The 18,630-nt window shown below is 35.3% G+C and overlaps 2 protein-coding genes across 3 annotated transcripts in view; one reads left to right on the plus strand and one right to left on the minus strand.

Annotated features, from left to right (window-relative positions):
- Nucleotides 1-1,044: 1,044 nt before the first annotated feature.
- Nucleotides 1,045-2,886, minus strand: LOC116171209. The gene is made up of 3 exons (XM_031487919.1): nucleotides 2,761-2,886; nucleotides 2,574-2,705; nucleotides 1,045-1,253 (listed from the first exon to the last, which is right to left on the minus strand). The coding sequence occupies exons 1-3, from the start codon at nucleotides 2,863-2,865 to the stop codon at nucleotides 1,173-1,175; spliced, it is 318 nt and encodes a 105-aa protein (XP_031343779.1). The 5' UTR covers nucleotides 2,866-2,886; the 3' UTR covers nucleotides 1,045-1,172.
- A 64-nt stretch (nucleotides 2,887-2,950) lies between these two features.
- Nucleotides 2,951-18,630, plus strand: part of LOC116171207 (RNA binding protein fox-1 homolog 3-like) — a 44,337-nt gene continuing 28,657 nt past the window's right edge. Inside the window, exon 1 of one of the 2 annotated variants that reach the window (XM_031487917.1) lies at nucleotides 2,951-3,090. Coding sequence is in view for 1 of the 2 variants with exons in the window: in XM_031487916.1 (XP_031343776.1) it covers nucleotides 4,136-4,147 (12 nt within the window). In the remaining variant the exon portion in view is untranslated. Of the gene's footprint in view, nucleotides 3,091-3,860; nucleotides 4,148-18,630 lie in introns of those variants that run through there. The other variant, XM_031487916.1, reaches the window with a different exon arrangement.

The raw sequence follows: 18,630 nt of genomic DNA on the forward strand, positions 1-18,630 counted from the left end.
ACCTCTCTTCTGTTCCATTATTTGAACCCGTCGGTTTCAATTACACTTTCCCATTTAACTTACTTTTCCTCATGTCAGTTTTCTGCACAAAGTATTTAGGTATATTCTTCGCTTCCAGAAGTTTCAGGACAGCAGTTTTTGTGCTAGTTTTATGTTTCCTTTTAAAAGATTTTGCATAATTCTGTCAGTACAGGGTGATTTAAATTCGTGGTTCACAATTGGGATCTCAGTAACGGTGGGAGATACAGTGTAAGTTAAATGTCCTTAAACGCATTTGAAATTTTTGAGAATAACTGAAACTTTCCATAAGGGGCTAGATATAGGAGGTACAGGCCAATACTTTCTTATGGGCGCCATATTGGATTTTTACGTATTGAGATTGAGGACAAAAAATGGAAACTAATCACGCGTCACACACTATATCTTTTCATAAATTTACAAGAAAAATTGCAAAATAAAAACATCCACGGGTAACTGGATCTTACCGAATCAACATATAACTCTCGCCAGGGAAGATTACCGGTCACAGCACACCTTGTGTCAATTTACAATATGTTTTTTTTAAGATGTGAGCGACTTTCGGAATAGGATCGTCAGATCGTGCCAATGTTGAACGAAAAGACTTTTCGTTCAACATTGGCACGATCCTATCCCGGAAGTCGCTCACATCTTTAGAAAAACACAGATTGTAGACCGGGATCAGATCTTCTGTGACCGGCAATCTTTCCTGGCGAGGTTTAGCTATTGTGGCGATACATACAAATGAATTTCTTTTTTGTTCTCCATTTCATTCCATAAAAATTCATTATGGGCATATAGCGTTCACTAAGAAAGTAGTAGCGTGTTATAGAAATTCTGATAACAGATTCAGATTCTCCGAAAAAAGTGCCCATAGAAGATGGTAACGGGAACGAAATTTGGTATTTTCAGTTTTTCGGTGATATCTCAATATTGGTTTCAAAGATTTTTCAAAAATTTCAAATGGGGTTTTTTTGTCACAAAATTTGAACCACCCTGTACAAGCATTGAAAAATGGAGATTAGGTTAAAGACAAGTCAATTTCGTTTATTTTTTATGTTAAAAGCAAATTTTGTATTGTCTAAGTTAAAAGTTTTACATAGGTATCGATAAAAAAGGCTAGATCAGTAGATAGGTGCATAATTAATTGCAGACTATGGCCGTAACTTGTTATACTGTTGAATGAAGCAACCTTTAAAAGAGTTTAATCGAACATCAACTTCTCCCTCTTCGAGCTGAAACAAAACACACCGTCAAATGGATTATTTAATCTTTGGACATACATTTATGCAGATTTTTGATTTCTTATGCAGGTAGGTACTGTATCTAATTACTACCGTACTACAGAAGCAGAGTATTAGCAGAAGTGTGACGGCAGGAAAATCCTTTTTTGACAAAAAAAACATGGCATAGCCCACAGAAATACACGAAATAAATCAACTACGTCAATAAAACGCAAAAGAGAAAAACACAGTCAAACATCTCAAATCGAAAAATAAAAATCAAGTAGATATAGAATCAAACCAAAGAGTATATAACGAAGGATTAATGAATGAATGATATGGCTATATACTTCAACGTTTGCTACCATTACTTTAACAAAAGAAACGTACCGGTGAAAAACGTAAGCAGTACTCATGTAAAAGTTGATTATCCCAAACACAATCACATACAAAACAAAAGAAAAGTTAATTAGAGGGCCCCCTTTCTCGTATTGCTAAGTCCTTGTACAGAAGAACGATTCACTCGCGCGTATCACGTGCCTACTTTGCGTCCAGAAGGGGCGTAAAAACGTTCGAACATTTGGAAATGTGAATAAACTGTCAGTAGAAAACATGTACCTCAACGAATTAATTTATATCAGCCCTTAAATGGATTGATTTATAACAGTTAATTATTGTTAATCACTCACTTGTATACAATTTATTACATGTAAATTAAACATAAAAATATCACATAAGTAGGACAGCGAGCTTCACTAATAACACTTTGACATCGATGTGGGAACTGCCACAATTTGATTCTCTTATGTAGCAAACGGAAGATTTCTAGAAACATCACGGACATTCTTGAGCATTCCCGATTTCCGAATACCTGCGAAGTCGGCATATTGCATTTCTCAGAAAGAACGCGCCACATTCGCTTTCGTTCCTTATCGCTCGGTGACCGGTGATTATCTCAATGCCGGTGACGGTGACTAATCTTTTATGGCGTCTGCCGGCGCTCCAATGTCTGGGATATTCGCTACACTATCAAGAGAAATCAAAAGGCGAATCGAGCTACTACATATTCTCAAAATGTTAAAAAAATATTAAACCAGAGACTGTTCATTTAAGACAATGCCAGAGTTATGAAGACGTCGCACGTTGTCGTAGCTCCCAATGTTTGCAAAATCTGCGTAATCTTTCGTAAGTTTTGAGCGCATTTTTATTAAATGAAACATTAGAGATTTAAAACCGTACAGCCCCTAGGAGTTATATATATTTAAACTCATTCAGATGTGAGGAATTTAAACCCTCTGGCGCGTAAAATAAACCTGAAAGCGTCATACCTACCTGATCTGCTTGATAGAGGTCTCTGTAACACGAAGGTGAAATACATTGTCTTACGCACAAAACCTTGGATATTCCAAGTTTTCCCAGACAACCTCCTTCACAGGCGCCTTCGATTTCCCGAAACAATACCTCCTGGAAAAATAAAATGATCAGATCCTCCTAGTTCGCGAACAAAGTAAATAACGACATTTTTACTAGTCTCCTTGTAGGGAAACTCCGAAAACGAGTAGATCACTTTTTCGGAACAGAAGATACTATTAACCACAAGAATTAACCCCAAGGCAATATACATTTTTCAAACGCGAAACTGCGCACGCATTGTATTTTTCTACCATCCTTCTCGCGCTGTGTTTCCATTTCCCATTACTTCAGTTTACAAATCAATTCGTGCATACCTGCGCATAATCGACAACCACTTGCTGATTCTAATGTACGAATTTCTAGTTTGTTGAATTGTAATTGATTTGTATTCGTACGCGTACCTAACAAAGTAATTTTGTGCTACAGAAACGTCGAGGTAAGTAAACATTGCTTCTGTTATTATTTACGTCTAATTAGATTAAAGGTTCGGCGACAATGACTAATGTGTATTTACAATGGTAATTTAGATTTCTTTGCTATTATGAGTAATTTCATGAAAAGAACCCCTTGGATTTTGGACAGTATGTTACAAATGTTGTACCGATGGAATTAAAAAAAGCAAGGCTAAAAAACCAGTTCTTGAATGTCGCCTTTGTTTTGTTTCTGTAATATGCTACCTGTGGCGCAGATTTAATTTTTAAAACTGAACACTTCCAAATTTATGAAAGCAGTACTTTAGGCACTACGTTGGTTTTTATTGTTATTGTCTTTAATTTGAACAGGTACCTAGTTGCATTATATTTGAATGCGCTTGTACGTTTATTTTAATAAGGGCAAATTTTGCAAAAAAGTAGTTTTAACTGTAGTGAAGCATGAATCTGTTTTATAAATTATTTGGGAGTAATGATCACGTTAAGGAAATGAGACGGGAGTTAAATCAGGAATGGGAAGAACTGAATCAATGTATTTGGGTATGATTTTAATTTCTTCTTCTTTTTACTTCTGTTTTGTGAGATTTTATTGTGCGGAGTGCGTCCGTCATTGTGATAAAAACTATGAGTGCGTTATGGACATTTTTTTACAATTTTCAAACACGAACTTAACCTCACAATTTTCGGAGGTGGACTGAACGAAATTGTAAAATTAATTGGACATGGGGCATCGAATTTTCGTTGAATTTCCCGGTGTTGTTGGTACGTATTTCGGTAAAACTCGCCGACGTGTGCGCGCGATGCTGCGTTCATTGATCGGGACCCCTCCGCGACCGCAGCGCGGACCAGGGTAGTTGAGCTTGCACCCCAGGCGGGCGTTGTTTTAGGTAGTCTATTGGCCGCAAAGCCCGCTGAATGTGTTAGTTAAATTTTGAACTGGTTTATATTTATAATAATTTGCGCCGCGAAGTGTGGTTTTTTTTATGTGAGAAGTCCAAAACAGCCAGCAAACTGTGGGGCGCAGGGGCATTTTTTCTTCCTCCACAAGGAATGTACTACCCGGTAAGTAGTGTTTTGTTTAAAATTGCAAAATTGCGGCGGTGCCTTATGGCCTGCGATATAAAGCGCAAAATTCCACGAGTCCCACAATTACAGGACGCTTTAAATTAATAAATTATCTAATTAAAATTGAATGGGGAACATCTGCTTCATCCCGTCAAGCTAATTCAGTGGCGTTCGTCTAGATGTAAACATCTGTTTTATTCGTACCAATTTTAGTGATAATAAAGGCAACGCATTTATGATAACTTTTGAAAAAACGCTGTTATGTGTTAGCGACAGATAAACAAGAATTTGGCCATCGTTTTTAATTCAGCAGACACTTTTGTTCCGTTCCCCGCTTGTTTTGCGTTCCCCTATTCCACATCTGGACCCCAATTGCGTATCTGCGTTACATCACTACACCGTGATAAGTAAATGTTTAAATTAAATTGATCACATAAAAGCATCGCTGCTGGTTGCGCCAGTCTGCTAATCGCCCGAAGCTCAAAATCGTTTTCCACCCCTTACCTTTTTATTTGATCTCCGTGCAGCTTCCTCTTCCCTCTCACTCTCACTTCTTCACACAAATTCACAGGTTGAGGGTGTGTACACACCCCCGCATCTGCGGCAGTATTTCCAGGGACAGCACCTCGTCCAAGTTTACTCTATTATCGTAAGATTTGCCCGAAAGGTCACGCTGTAATCTTATTGAAGTTCTTTTATTGGTTTTTATGGGAACTTTAACCTTAAAATTTTAACTTTTGACGATGTACCGACTAAATAATTCATTCACGCGAACCAATTAGATAAGGTACGGCAGGGAAGCGCTTAATTGATGACAATTGAAAAACGGATGAATAAATTGTTCGTTTATTGCCGATCCTCACTGCGATTAATATTGTAAAAGGATCACGTGGCTCGACGTTTTCCCGAGGGTAATCGCATACTTAGTTGGAGAGATCTTTATTTTTTACCTCCGCCGAGACCCCCGGTTAACCACCCACCTAAAGTTTTTATCAGTATCGATATAGCATCTGCACCTATCTCCCTTTATTTCGCGTGGAAAATTGTCTTTCGCATGCAGTGGCGTATCGTCGAAAATTCAACGATAGCTCTGTCAAATCTATTAAATCACTCAGATGTCTGAACCAATTACGTGTGCCATATTTTGCATAATGAAATTTTTGTCGGTACGTGTATATGTATATTTTTTTACTGAGAAAGAAAAGTCGTTTAAACTGTTTCCAGGGTGTTATCAATGACTTTTAGGCAAGAACTAATGGAAAATTTGTGATCTAAAATAAAAAGATAATTGAAAGTTGTACAAAGATCCCGATCATCCCCAAAATTCCCTGGAAAAGACTTACTATGTATTTCCCAGAGTCTCTCCCTTATGCACAAGGAGAATACAGCGCAATTGTGGATCACACCCCAGACCTTTTCTGTCCCCTTTCCAGATGTTTCTAGGTCCTTTTTTTTTAGATAGTTTCGATCTCACACAGCCCTGGAGGAGACTTGGAGGGTATAGGAAACATCTTTCCCTGTCATTCGATCTTTTTCTGGACCTGACGCGTTCTTTTTCTAAGCTACTTTGGAAAGTGTTCCAGAATTTTGTTGTAGGTCTTTCCCAGAGCGTTTTAGAGACTTCCTTAGTTTTTCTGTAGAGATTGACGAGGATAGGTTGTTTCTAGGCCTCGTTTTGTTCTCTAGAAAGGTTCTATAGAGTGAAAGAAACTCGACACGGGTTTTCAAAACTTCCTATAAGCTTTCCAGAATATTGTACCCGAGATTGTATCGCCTTCCTAAGGCGTTTATGCCCTTTCCAGTTTTTCTCTGGTTCTTTTACATATGTTTAAATTCAGCTTTAAATAAACAAACTATAAATATATCTGGAAAATGTCTAAAACGCTTGCAAATATACTATAGTCTATCTAAAATTGACGCGAAGTAATAAATTATAAATTGGTGAAATAGAAATAGTATTTTTGTATGGAAGTGCTTCTCTATCTCTGTCTATCAACTATATTTATTACTTCGCGTCCATTTTAGACAGACTATAGAAAGTTCGGGGACGCGTTAATATCACGTTCCAAAACACTTCGAAATGTTGTAATTTGTTCTCAAACATTCCCCCGAAAGCATATCGACAATTTACATCCCAATTAAAGTGCTTTTAAAAGGTCGCTCCTAAACCTTTGCTCTGCGGAAAACGCCTTGAAAGCTGTGGAAATGGTCTGGACAATATTGGAAACAGACAAAATGCGATGGAAGAGTATTGGAGCGCACTTAAGGTCTCTTGGGGACGCTCTTTCTAAGCGGCGGCTGTCACAAAAAAAGGCATATAATATCTTTCTATAGTAAAAATTCGGTTTTAAGAATTGTTGTTAGTTGGTCATGATTCGTAATCATTACAAAAGTGTCTGAAAAACGGCTGGTATATAGGACGAGACGTATACAGAATTTTACGTAAGTTTAAAAATGAATTAACATACAGGGTGCTTGATTTAAAATAAGCAAATAGAACCTTTTCCAAAGCTTTCTAGCATTTTCCTGATCAGTTTAAGATGTCCCACGAGGTGTCTCATTTTCGACACTTTTATGGGATATTCGAGTGGATATCTCTGTAATTGTTAGTGCTATCAAAAAAAGATTTGGGTCAAACTTAAAATGGTAAAATCAAAATGTGAAAATCTTCTTTGGTTTCAAAAAATTGTCAATGTCAGAATGACTATTATGTTCTTCGAGATGTTCGTCTTTAAAATAATAGATATTTATTATGAAATCTTCCTTATAGTAGGTAATTGACGGTAATTGATAAATAATTTTCAAAATTTTCGAAATAAGTATGTATACGTGGCGAGGTAAAAAAGTTATCGAATATTGGTAGCTCGAGTGGTACGAAAGGATTCAAAGTTCAAATCTTTTCGAAATTTTTATATATTTTTTGAAGTATTTGAACCTTTTTTAATTTTTTTGAATTTTTTAATTTTTTTGAATCACTTGAATTTTTTAATATCCCTAGCGTGTTATAAAAATCTAGCGTGATATGGAAATTATCATAACAGATTCATCTTCTCCGAAAAAAAGTGCTTTATATGATAGAAGGTATTAACGGGAACCGTCCATTTCCGACCGTTTAAAAGATAGGAAAATGAAAACGAAATTTAACAGTTTCAGTTTTTCGGTGATGTTAGTTATTTTCAAAAATTTTTCAAAAATCTTAAACGCATTTTTTTAGTCACAAGATGGGGCAAGTTGACCCCCATTTAACCTACACTGTCATCGTTACGGACATCCCAATGGTGAGCCACGAATTTGAATCACCCTGTACAGAGTGCCACCACGAATGCCGGGCACGATATCTCGAATATCGGAATATTTTGAAAATGTGACGATCGAATTCATCTAAAGTATTTATAAGTTGGTGGCATAACGGAAGTTGACTTATTTTAAACGGTACACGTTATATATATTTTTTTTAGATTATACGTAGGTATACTTTTTTGACATATTTAAATTTTGATGTCAAAAATGACGTTTGTTGGTCATTTCATAATTGACATTTTTTGAAGGACCCTGTTTTATATTTAATTGGGGCTGGTTTTCTTTAAGGAGGGGTTCCAATTTTTGTGTGTTGGTACTTTGAACTGCCTCTTAATAAGTACAAAAATTTAGGGTAATTTTCGATAGTTTATTCTAAAAATTTTCAGTTTTTGAAACATTGGCCTCTCAATATTGGTCCAGCGTGAAAATGCTATTAAATATCGTTAATGTTTGTTAGTTGGCCATGACTCGGAAAACGGCGGAAAAAAAACAATCGATCACTAAATATCCTCGTAAATATCTGACGACGAGTCATGGCCAACTAACAAATATGTTTAAAACCGTACTTAATAGCATTTTTACAGTAGAAAAATATTAAATAGCCAGCATTTCAAAATCTGCACATTTTTGGAATTTATTCAGTATGCAGAATTTTGGAATAGATTATTTCATGAAACGTGGAGTCTAAAAATGAAATAATATATAGGGTGTTATATTTAAAATAAACAAGTAGAAGCCTTTTCAGAGCTTTTCTGACCTTTTCCAAACGGTTCTACCATTTTTCGGATCTTTTACAGGATTAGGATATCTCTCGGGGTATCTCTGTAAAAAAGTACTTCAGTAATGTGATATCCGATGGTTGCATTTTAGGTTGCAAACCATGCAGAACGTTTTATGAAAAATAACTGTTTTTTAGAATAATCAGCAATAAAAAGATTGCCCATATGTTGCGAACTTAAATGGACTCACTGTATAACAAATATTAATGCATTTAATAATCGTAAAGCATCATTTGTTTTTTCGACTTTAATTTTTTGTTTTTGAATGCGACCCTGTATATTTTATTGTTATCGGACTATACCACCGTGTATCGAACGCAGAATGGAAAACTACATACGAAATGTTATAATTGGGATTTTTGTTTTGTTTGAAAAGCGATTCAAAAGTTAAAATAAAAAATATCTACTACAAATTCGAAGAAACTAATAATTTTAATAACCAAATGAATAGTACGCTAAAAACTAACCAAATGACCTTCATTTGGAATACACGAAAGTAATTACAACGACCTCTATCGATTTTACAACAATCAATTTACTATATTTACATTGGAACAGTTTTAATTACATTTTGAACTATCCGACAAGTTTAAAACCGAAGCTTCAGTTTGCTGAAACAGAATTATCGCAACCCATTTACAAGGTAAATAAAATAATAAAATAATGCGATGTTTGGGAAAGAAATGAACGTATTATTTGACCAATATAGGACTCGTCAAACAAACTGGCCGAAGGTAAGATTTGTTAATATTTGGTAGTTTTTTGTTTCTCGGTTTTTCTTATTATTTGTTGCAATAGTTTTTAAATACAAGTTGAGAGACAAGTTGTCACTCCGCTGGCGTTTTAAATTACATAGTTTAAAAAAATGAGTGAAATTGTGTCGGAATGTCGAAAAAAGCCCTCAAGCGGTGATATGTGAAACTAACAAAACTTCAAATAGTATAATATTTGTAGCTGAAGAATAGCTCTTTTTAACTAACCCGAGTTTGTTTAAATCGACTCAGCCGTTTCGAAGATACAGGGTGTTCTTTACGGAAACCTTTGAATACCCCCCACCACTTCATTTTTAGAGATACAGGAAAAATTGTTCAGATTATCGTCAAGTTCAAAGACCGGACATTTTTTGTTAGGTTAATACAGCGGAATTCACAAAAACATCACTTTTTTAGATTCCAGATTGTAGTTACGCCCCCTAGCGGTCATTTCAGAAAGTTAAAAATATTTTCCAGGTTTTGCTCGTGGCCGTTTTAGTAATAAATTTTTTTACCGCAAGCCTCTACGATGGATAGATTCTCAGATACAGTACCTAGCATTCTTAGTTGGCCACCCTGTACACAGATATGTTAACATAGGTATTGATATTTTACCTTAGTTCCTTAGATTAAAATCAAAAAGAATGCAACGAACGAACTTCTGCAATCGCTCATCGCTCATTGAAAAAAAAGTAGTATGATGTCATGGCGCTAAAAACTTAGATATTAAAAAAAATTTTGACAGACACATCATTTATAATGCCTAATGTACATTCGCAAAATTTTAACGAAATCCTCGACGAAATCATAGTAACTGTTTTGGCGAAAATTTTTTTTTAGTTTTTTAACTTTGACATTTTTTTTCTCAGAAAAATAAAGTCTTTCGAATAACTTAATAAAAATTTTAGGTTGCTATTTGAAAAAAAAGTTCGATGCCGTTGCGGTGCTCCAAAATTTTTTTTCAAAAATCCGGCTCGTTATTTTTGGTTTCAGTATGCCTAATATACATATCCAAAATGTGAACAAAATCCAGCCGTTACCTCGGAAAATTGCAAACTTACGCACGTACGAACGTACGCACATACATACAGACGGAAAAAATTTTATTCTTTAAAACTTGCTTAAAATGATCTAAAACGTCGACATTTGATGAAATTTTATGATGTCCAAAAAACGGTGATCGCAATAGCCACTTAGCTAACGCTAGGAAGTTAAAAAGTAATCGTAAACGATTTACATAAAGCGCATTTCCACTTGCATTCATTTGTAAGATGCAACTTCTGTTAAAATCGTAAAAATCCGGCCACAAATATGAAAGATAGCATTGCACATGGGTAATCCATTTTTGATGTGCTACTTCAATTTCAGTTTATAAGAAGAATGTCATTTCAATGCTTTCATAAATAAGAAATTTGGTACTGCGCATGCGCAAAACCAAATTTTAAAACGGGCGTTACATTTGCTCTTATGCCAAGTGGCTATGTATCAAATTTCACTTAAATGCTTCCATAGATAACAAAAGTTGGCACTGCGCATGCGCAAAATATAATTTTGAAACTGGCGCTAGATTTTCCTTTATTCCAAGCACCTATGTATCAAATTTCATTTAAATGCTTCCATAAATAACAAAGTTAACACTGCGCATGCGCAAAACCAAATTTTGAAATTGGCGTTTAATTTTCCTTTTCTAAGTGTCTATGTATCACATTTCGTTTAAATTCTTCCATACATAAAAAAGTTGACACTGCGCATGCGCAAAACCAAATTTTGAAACTGGCGTTTGACTTTCCTTTGTTTCAAGCGACAATGTATCAAATTTCATTCAAATACTTTTATAAATAAAAAACTTTGCAATTCGGTTTATAAATGGTCGAGATGCGAAAAGGGCAGTGTGAATTTTGAATCGATTCGACTCAGCTTTTGGCATTGCGTATTATATGGCTAAAGCTATGCCCATATTGAATTTCATGCAATTCAGTTAATAACTAACGGAGATGTAAAAGCAATCGGACATTTCTATACAAAGTTATCGTGCACACGGACAGATAGAGGGACAGACAGACAAAGCAACAGACGGACAGACGAGAGACAACAATACAAAATTATAAACGATCTCTGAGATCGTTAATAAACGGCAAAACTGTAAAATTATGGAACATGTAAAAAACGGTTTGTTGGTTTTTTACAATAACTTTTTTAGCAATAAACGCAAAAAATAGCTCTTAATATAAAGAATTAGTAGCGTCTCATAGAACGAGCGGACGGACGGACAAAGTGGCCACAATAGCGCATTTTTTTTATTATTGTGGAAATGCGTTAATTTTTCCTCAATATTTACTCTTTTTTAATCATATTCAGATCAATTTTATTCAGAAACCGATGAGGACACCATCCCTTATCGCCGAACTGTATCTGCAGCCTTATGATGATATACGATACAATATATTACGCCTCTCGTGAGTCGTGACAAATTCTACACGAAATGATATACGTGACACGTCGGAAACAAAGTGGCAATCTTCCTGGTGCTACCTGGGGTGTCGCTACAGTGTTTTGTTGTTGTCTGTCATCTATTCAGATGTGGCAAAAGCGTTGTTAGTTTTTATACACCGCCTCATAAATAACGAGGGTTCTCCGCTTCCGTTTGTCACAAAATAAATGGATAAAATTGTTCTCATTCGCGTCGTCCTCGCCCCCGTCCTCGCTTAGCATTGTGTTAAAATTTTTAGCGATTTACGTTTGTTCTAAAATAGCTACTGAAAAATATGCGGTTCATTTATTGCACATCCAAGTACGTGCAAATGCACCTTTAATTAACCTTTTCTATTTGTTTAGAATTTCTTGTGTTTACGGGGAGCTTGTGGTCACTACCACAAGCAAATAGCTTTGATTGTTCTTGTTTGTTTATGTGGGAGTTATATTGCTTGTCAATATTGTTTTATAAGTAGCATAAAATAACACTTGTAAACTTAAGTGTGCCGGGAATTAACAATTTATGATTTGTTTGTGTCTATTACCGGTGAAAATTGTATAACGTAGTATTAGATAAGAGCATTTGTGCGTGTGCAGAATTTATTGTTACATAATAGTGATTACTTAGTAGTTGAAAGTGGCTGAATTCTTTGATTAATATGTAGAAATTACGTATACTGACAACATGTCGACTTATTGAGCCGTTTTGATCCGAGTGTGACGATGAAGAACCTAGGAAATTAAACAAAGTTTACCCATTGTTTGAAGTTCTCGGTTACTTTTGGGGTTAAAACAAAACTATTGGTAGATTTCGCAATGGGTATCCAAATATTTCCGAAACATTTTCAAAAAACCTGTCCAAAATGTATTACACAGACCAAATTTTCAAAACATTGTCCATATTTCAGATTTCAATATTGCAGTATCGCTTGATACTAAATTTCCTCGAAGTCACAATTTTCTTGGAATTTTGGGGAAACGCATGAAACCGGATTCACCGGCTATGACATAGCGCACCTAGGGGGAAACAACTTTGAATTTTTGGTGTACACTCTGAATTAATTTGAATTAACGTGAATTAATTACAATTAACGTGAATTAATTTGAATTATCGTGAATTAATTTGAATTAACGTAAATTAATTTGAATTTCAATGTTTCGTGTACACCAAAAATGGTACTTGTTCTCCTTAAGAAAAATTCGTTTGCCCTTATAAATCCCCAGAAAATTCACTTCAGAAAATTTGGTTGCGCTTAAAAAATCGCCCTTGATATGTTTCATCCCTAAAGGCTTGTCCCGGAAAACTTCGCACTGGAGATATTCGCTATAGAAAAATTCTCATCTTAAAAGTGTAGCCTATAGTCCAGGGAATAGAGGGTTTTAACTTGCAAAATGAGAAGTAGTTCCAATTTCTTTTGCATGTCATAGACAGTCATCTGGTGGTTAAGAATCTAAGTTTTCGACCTCCCACTCCTTGTGCTTCCCCCGTACCACCCCCAAAACCCCTGAAATTTGGTTGGTTTCTTAGTTTTTCAATCATGTCTTTTTAATGGTTCACTTTAGAAAAAAATATTGTTATCAGAAATTGTAGACCATGATATACACTACTTTTTTGTCAAATGTTTATTTTAAAAAATATAGAGCTTGAGAGTTGGTTATATTTTGAAGAATTCTGACATTTCTATATAGATGTTTTAACCAAATTTCATACTTTATTTCTATAATTAAGAGTTTTATGAGAAAATATCTTGAACTTATCGTGTTATAAACCCCCCTACCCTGCACCCTTACCAAAGGGGATGCATAATAATTCAACTTTCAACCCTTGCTAGTGGGGATATTTGAATCCCTGTGAGATTGTAGCGCTTTCTAATATACTTTTAAAATTAAAAAATTGTCTCACTTCAGTTCAGTTTCACCCCCCCCCCCGCGCGGTAAAAATGGATATTTAAACGCTCTTGTAAAGTTAGTCAGAGAGTACAACGCTTATTACATATGTGTTCTATTCCTCTTTAAATATCTATTCCTACCGCGGATTGGGGGGAGGGGGATGAAGGATTTTAAGGATGAAGCTGAACTGAAGTGAGATAATTTTTTTGTTTCAAACTTATATTAGAAAGCCCTACAATCTCACAGTGATTCAAACATCCAAAACTAGCAAGGGTTGAAAGTTGAATTATTATGCATCCCCTTTGGTAAGGGTGCAGCGTAGGGGGATTTATACCACGATAAGTTCCAGATATTTTCTCATAAAACTCTTAATTATAGAGATAAAGTATAAAATTTGGTTAAAACATCTACATAGAAATTTTAGAATTCTTAAAAATATAAGCAACTCTGAAGCCCTATACCGTTTTTAATAAACATTTCACAAAAAAGTAGTGTATATCAAAGTTGTGTAGAATTTTATAATCTACAATTTCTGATAACAATATTTTTTTGTAAAATGAATATATAAAAAGATATGATTGAAAAACTAAAAAACCAACCAAATTTCTTTGGTTTTAAGGGTGGTGCGGGGGAAGCACAAGGAGTGGAAGGTCGAAAACTTGGTTTCTTAACCACCAGATATTCTTTTATGATATGCAAAAAAAAATTGGAACTACTTCTCGTTTTGCAGGAAATGGTCCATTTTCAGTCTCTATTTCCTGGACTACTAGAAAAAATCACTATTGTGTTTGATCTTCAGACTTGTTCCCGGAAAATGTCTTCTGGGAAAATTCCCTATGGAAAAATTCGCTTCCGGAAAATGTAGGCTTGAAAAAGTCGCCTTGGGGATATGCGCATCGGAAAATTCTTTCCTGGAATAATTGTATAAACAATTTTTGTCCTGGAAATTTAGCCTCCAAAAAATCGCCCTTGGAATATTTGACATTAAAAACACGTCTCGCCCTGGAACAATTTTATTCGCTATGGAAAAATTCTTGTCCTGAAAATTTAAACACGATAAAATCATTCTTGGAAAATTTTTCCCTGGAATACTTGCGTGAAAAATTTGCCCCCAGAAAATTTAGTCTCAAAAATCTCCGTTGGAATATTTAACCCACAAACACTCGTCCTCACAAAATTTGCCCTGGAAAATTCGTTTCTCGAAAATCGCAGATTCCTGTAAAAAAAAATCTCCTGAAAATTCGCTAGGAAAAACCGCTCTCATAAAAAAAGGCTCGTAATAATCTACCATCGCTAAAATACTTGCGTGGATAATTCCAGAAAATTTGATGCGCTCTAAAAATCGCCACTGGAATATTTGACCCCCCAAGACTCGAAAAAAATATACGCTATGAAAAAATCGCCTTTTTAAAATGCTTCCGTGCAAGATTCAACCCGTAAATTCATACAGGGAATATTCGCCTCTTACGAATTTTCCTCCCGTAATATTTGCGGGAAAATTTCACCCCCACCAATTTTCGGGAGGATTCTTCTTGGAAAACTTCTTTCCTAAAAAAATCGCCTACCGAATAAAGTCGTCCTTGGAATATTTGACTCCCAAAAACTACTAAGAAAATTGTTCTGGGAACATTCACTTCCGAAAAATTTACCTACGGAAAATGTAGGCTCCCAAAATTGCCCTTAAAACATTCGTCCAGAAAAGGTCCCCAAAAAATCGAGCAAAAAATCGTCAAAGAAAAATTTGCGTTGGAAGTTTATGCCCTGGAAAACTCGCCCCGGAAACTTGCGTGGAAAACTTGTCTCCAGAAACGGAAACGTAAAAAATCGTCCTTGAATTAATGTTTTACCCACAAAAATTGTCCCCTCAAAATTCGTCTTGAGAATATTTGTCATGGAAAAATTCATTTCCAGAAAATTCGCATACGGAAAATTTAGCCTCCCAACAAAATAGGCCTTGGAATATTTGGCACTTAAAATCTCGTCTCCGAAAAAATCGCCCTAGGGAAGTTCTCTATGGAAAAATTCTCGTCTTGAAAATTCAAGCTTGATAAAATTGCTCTTGAAAAATTTTTACCTGGTATACTTGTGTAAAAAATTTGTCCCCAGAAAAAATCGGCCGTTGAAATATTTTAGTCGCAAACTCTAGTCCTGCTAAAAATTTGCCTTGGAAGAATTCTAGATGGAAACAACTTTGAATGTTTGGTGTACACCCCTCTGTGTTAATTTGAAGTTTGAACTAACTTGAATTAATCAGAATTAACGTGAATTAATTAGAATTAACGAGAATTAATGTCAATTAACGTGATTCAATTTGAATTAACGTAAATCAATTAATTAATTTGGATTAACGTGAATTATTTAGAATTAACGTGAATTAATTTGAATTTACAGGAATTAACTTGAATAAACGTTAATTTACGTGAATTATTTTGAATTAACATGAATTAATTTAAATTTGAATTTTTGGTGTACACAAAAAATGGTACTTGTTTCCCCCTAGTAGCGCACCATCCCACCTACACCACCTCGGGTCTAGGATTACTGATATTTAGTATTATATTGATACATACATGTTAAATTATCACTTTAATATTAGTTTATTTTATTGCAAATTTAAAAATTGTTTAAGTCGGTTGTTGTATTTGGACAGTATTATAAATCTTAGAACGCATAAATAAGGGAATATTTAATGGTAATTTCGACGTAAGATAAAAGTTTCATCTGGTCAGATTTTCTGTAAAGGCGTTATCGGATTTTATTTACTAACAACGCCATGTGCGAGATAACGAAGCGGTGTTTGGAGAAACACCGGGGAACAACGAAATGGAACGGATGAGTGGATGTGGCTGGACCTTGAAATACAAAGAAAGGAAAATAAACGAGGCTGATTAAAAGAAACGTATGTCATTATTGCGCTAAATTATTACGAGCAATTTTTCGCTGATTACGTTTGAAACTTTCATATGCGATTCCGATAAAAGCTCGGATAAAAGGACAAATGAAAAAACTATCCGGGTCGTATAATGGATTCGAAAAAACACACAATTAATTGACTGGCCATGAAACAAAATTCTAAAGCACATGAAACAAATAAAACAAAATCCCTGAAAAAAAGAGAAGCATCACAGGGTCCCGAAAACCGCAAGTGTCTATTTTTAAAAATAACTGAGATACTGCAGTCTCAAACAAAATAGGACACACGGTACATTTTCGGTGCCTATTTTCCCAGTCGGTTCCATGTTCCACGCAGCCAACAAATCGAGTCTCTCTAGTCAAGAAATGCATCAATTTTAAATGCGTCTGTAGATATAAATCCGCTAAAGCGTATTCGATGGAGCAAACCAACCACTACACTAGAAAGAGAGAAAACACCAACGAAAATATTGTAATAACCAATACAAAAAGCCCTTTTCAGGTTGGAAAATTCGAAACCATTCACGAGTTATCATGTACACAGACGGACGGACGGACAGAAAGTCCAAAATCATGAATTCTCTTTAGAAGCTCGTTAATAACGTTGTATTAAGATGCTCATATTCGCTTAGGTGCTTTTCTCTTTTTCTCTCATGGACAGTGCACCGGTTTGTTTCGAATCATCAAGACTTTTTTCTTTAAATGACGACGGGCCCCCAGAGCTATATTGTCTGACGAGATTATAACTCCCAAATCACATTTTCGTCCACCACAGCGGCTTTATTCAGTAATTCTTATTCAGAAGGGGACCGTAATCAAAAGGTTCCCTTGCACGCTCGTGAAAGGGTGGAATTATAAGCACCCTCGACGCGAATGAATAACGAGGTCCCATTCTCTTTTCCGCCGCGAATTTAGTTCGAATAGTTTAATGTGCAAATGCCTATCGATTTTTCTGTTTGCCCAACTGATAAAGTTTTATAGTGGGCCCATAAAACTAGGAACGAATGTATAGTTGGACCTCGAAAATTCAATACGCCACCGACGACTCAAAGTCTCCTTCATATTTAAGGGGATCGACGATTCTTTTTATTCGATTGTTAATTTAGGGGTCAGTGTCGAAATTTCAATGCCAATTTGCATGACGCTTTTGAAATATTAGTAAAGGTTTGGCGAGTCGTATAATTACCGCGTGTTCCTACTGAAAGATGTTAAACTATTGGTTACGTCGAGGTTATTCATCTATGAATAATTACATAATTTACTATGCAAACTGCGGCATTGTCCTTTTGCAGTTAAAAGATTCATTCCTTCGAGCGAGAGATTTGAATTATAAATCAAGGTGGATGGATGATGATCGCAGGCGAAAGGAATTACAATTAACCTTAATTTTATGGATGGTGCGTATATTTACTCGTGTGAAGTTCGCAATAAGTTACCGTCTGTAATTAAACTTTCAGGGATGTTAATTAACGACTTTGAATCCGACACTACATACATTCAAAGTAGAAGGCAATCATAATTAATGCTTATTTACATTACTAAACATTGTTTGCATAAAAAAGGCGTCGAACACAATTAAACATTTTGTATATGACAATCGCATTGTTATTTCATTGTAGAACCTACTTCAAATACATACAATGTGCTATACAAGCCCCATCATTTTCATCTCGAAATTTCAAAACATTTACATAACTCTTTTTGTATCATAATTTGATTATAATTATCTATTAAATACTTTTTGCTTTCAACGAGCGCGAATCCATCTTCAGGAACCTCATATGCAACGTGTATGTGACGGGTATCTCAACAAATGGGCTGAAATCAAAGGAAATATTTTTTTCAGGATCTAAAATGTTTAGTTTGGGAGTTGCACTCCATAACTTCAAGGGGTGTTTGTTTCTTCCATAATTTTTTTCACAACAGTCAAAACAAAAAGAAGATTGGGAAACTAACGCCGGCCTTTTTGGATACGCTATTTCCTATTTGTAAAAAACTCTTAAATGAAAGTTTTAACAGAAAAACATTCAAAAGTTGGCTGCTCTATTACAGCCACTTTCTCAGTCCGTACGTTCGAGGCCTTAGCTAACCTACAGTTCTCAATAGTTTAGTCCGTTCTTTTAGCTTATAGTTCGGACACCTGACTCAAGAGAAATCTTGACGATTCATGTGCGCATGCGCATACTGCGCAATGTCAACTTTCTTTATTTTTTAAAATGTTATGCGTTTGTGATTTTTTCTTGTGGGGATTCTTTAAAGTAAGAGTTGAAATCGATTGTTCTGATGTTATTTTCGTTAATTTACATTAACGCCCATCTGTAATATCCAATAAAACGAAGAAATGAAGAAGTTGGAGATTCAATCTTTAGGAACT

The sequence above is a fragment of the Photinus pyralis genome, unplaced genomic scaffold, assembly GCF_008802855.1.
Source record: "Photinus pyralis isolate 1611_PpyrPB1 unplaced genomic scaffold, Ppyr1.3 Ppyr1.4_LG5, whole genome shotgun sequence".
In the NCBI taxonomy this organism is placed as follows: domain Eukaryota; kingdom Metazoa; phylum Arthropoda; class Insecta; order Coleoptera; family Lampyridae; genus Photinus; species Photinus pyralis.

Excerpts from the sequence above, each read along its gene's own strand:
- LOC116171209 (XM_031487919.1), bottom strand. The coding sequence starts at position 2,865 with ATGTATATTGCCTTGGGGTTAATTCTTGTGGTTAATAGTATCTTCTGT. Across the intron at positions 2,706-2,760 it reads ACAAGGAGACTAGTAAAAAT|GAGGTATTGTTTCGGGAAAT; the intron begins GTCGTTATTTAC and ends TTATTTTTCCAG. Across the intron at positions 1,254-2,573 it reads ACCTCTATCAAGCAGATCAG|CTCGAAGAGGGAGAAGTTGA; the intron begins GTAGGTATGACG and ends GTTTTGTTTCAG.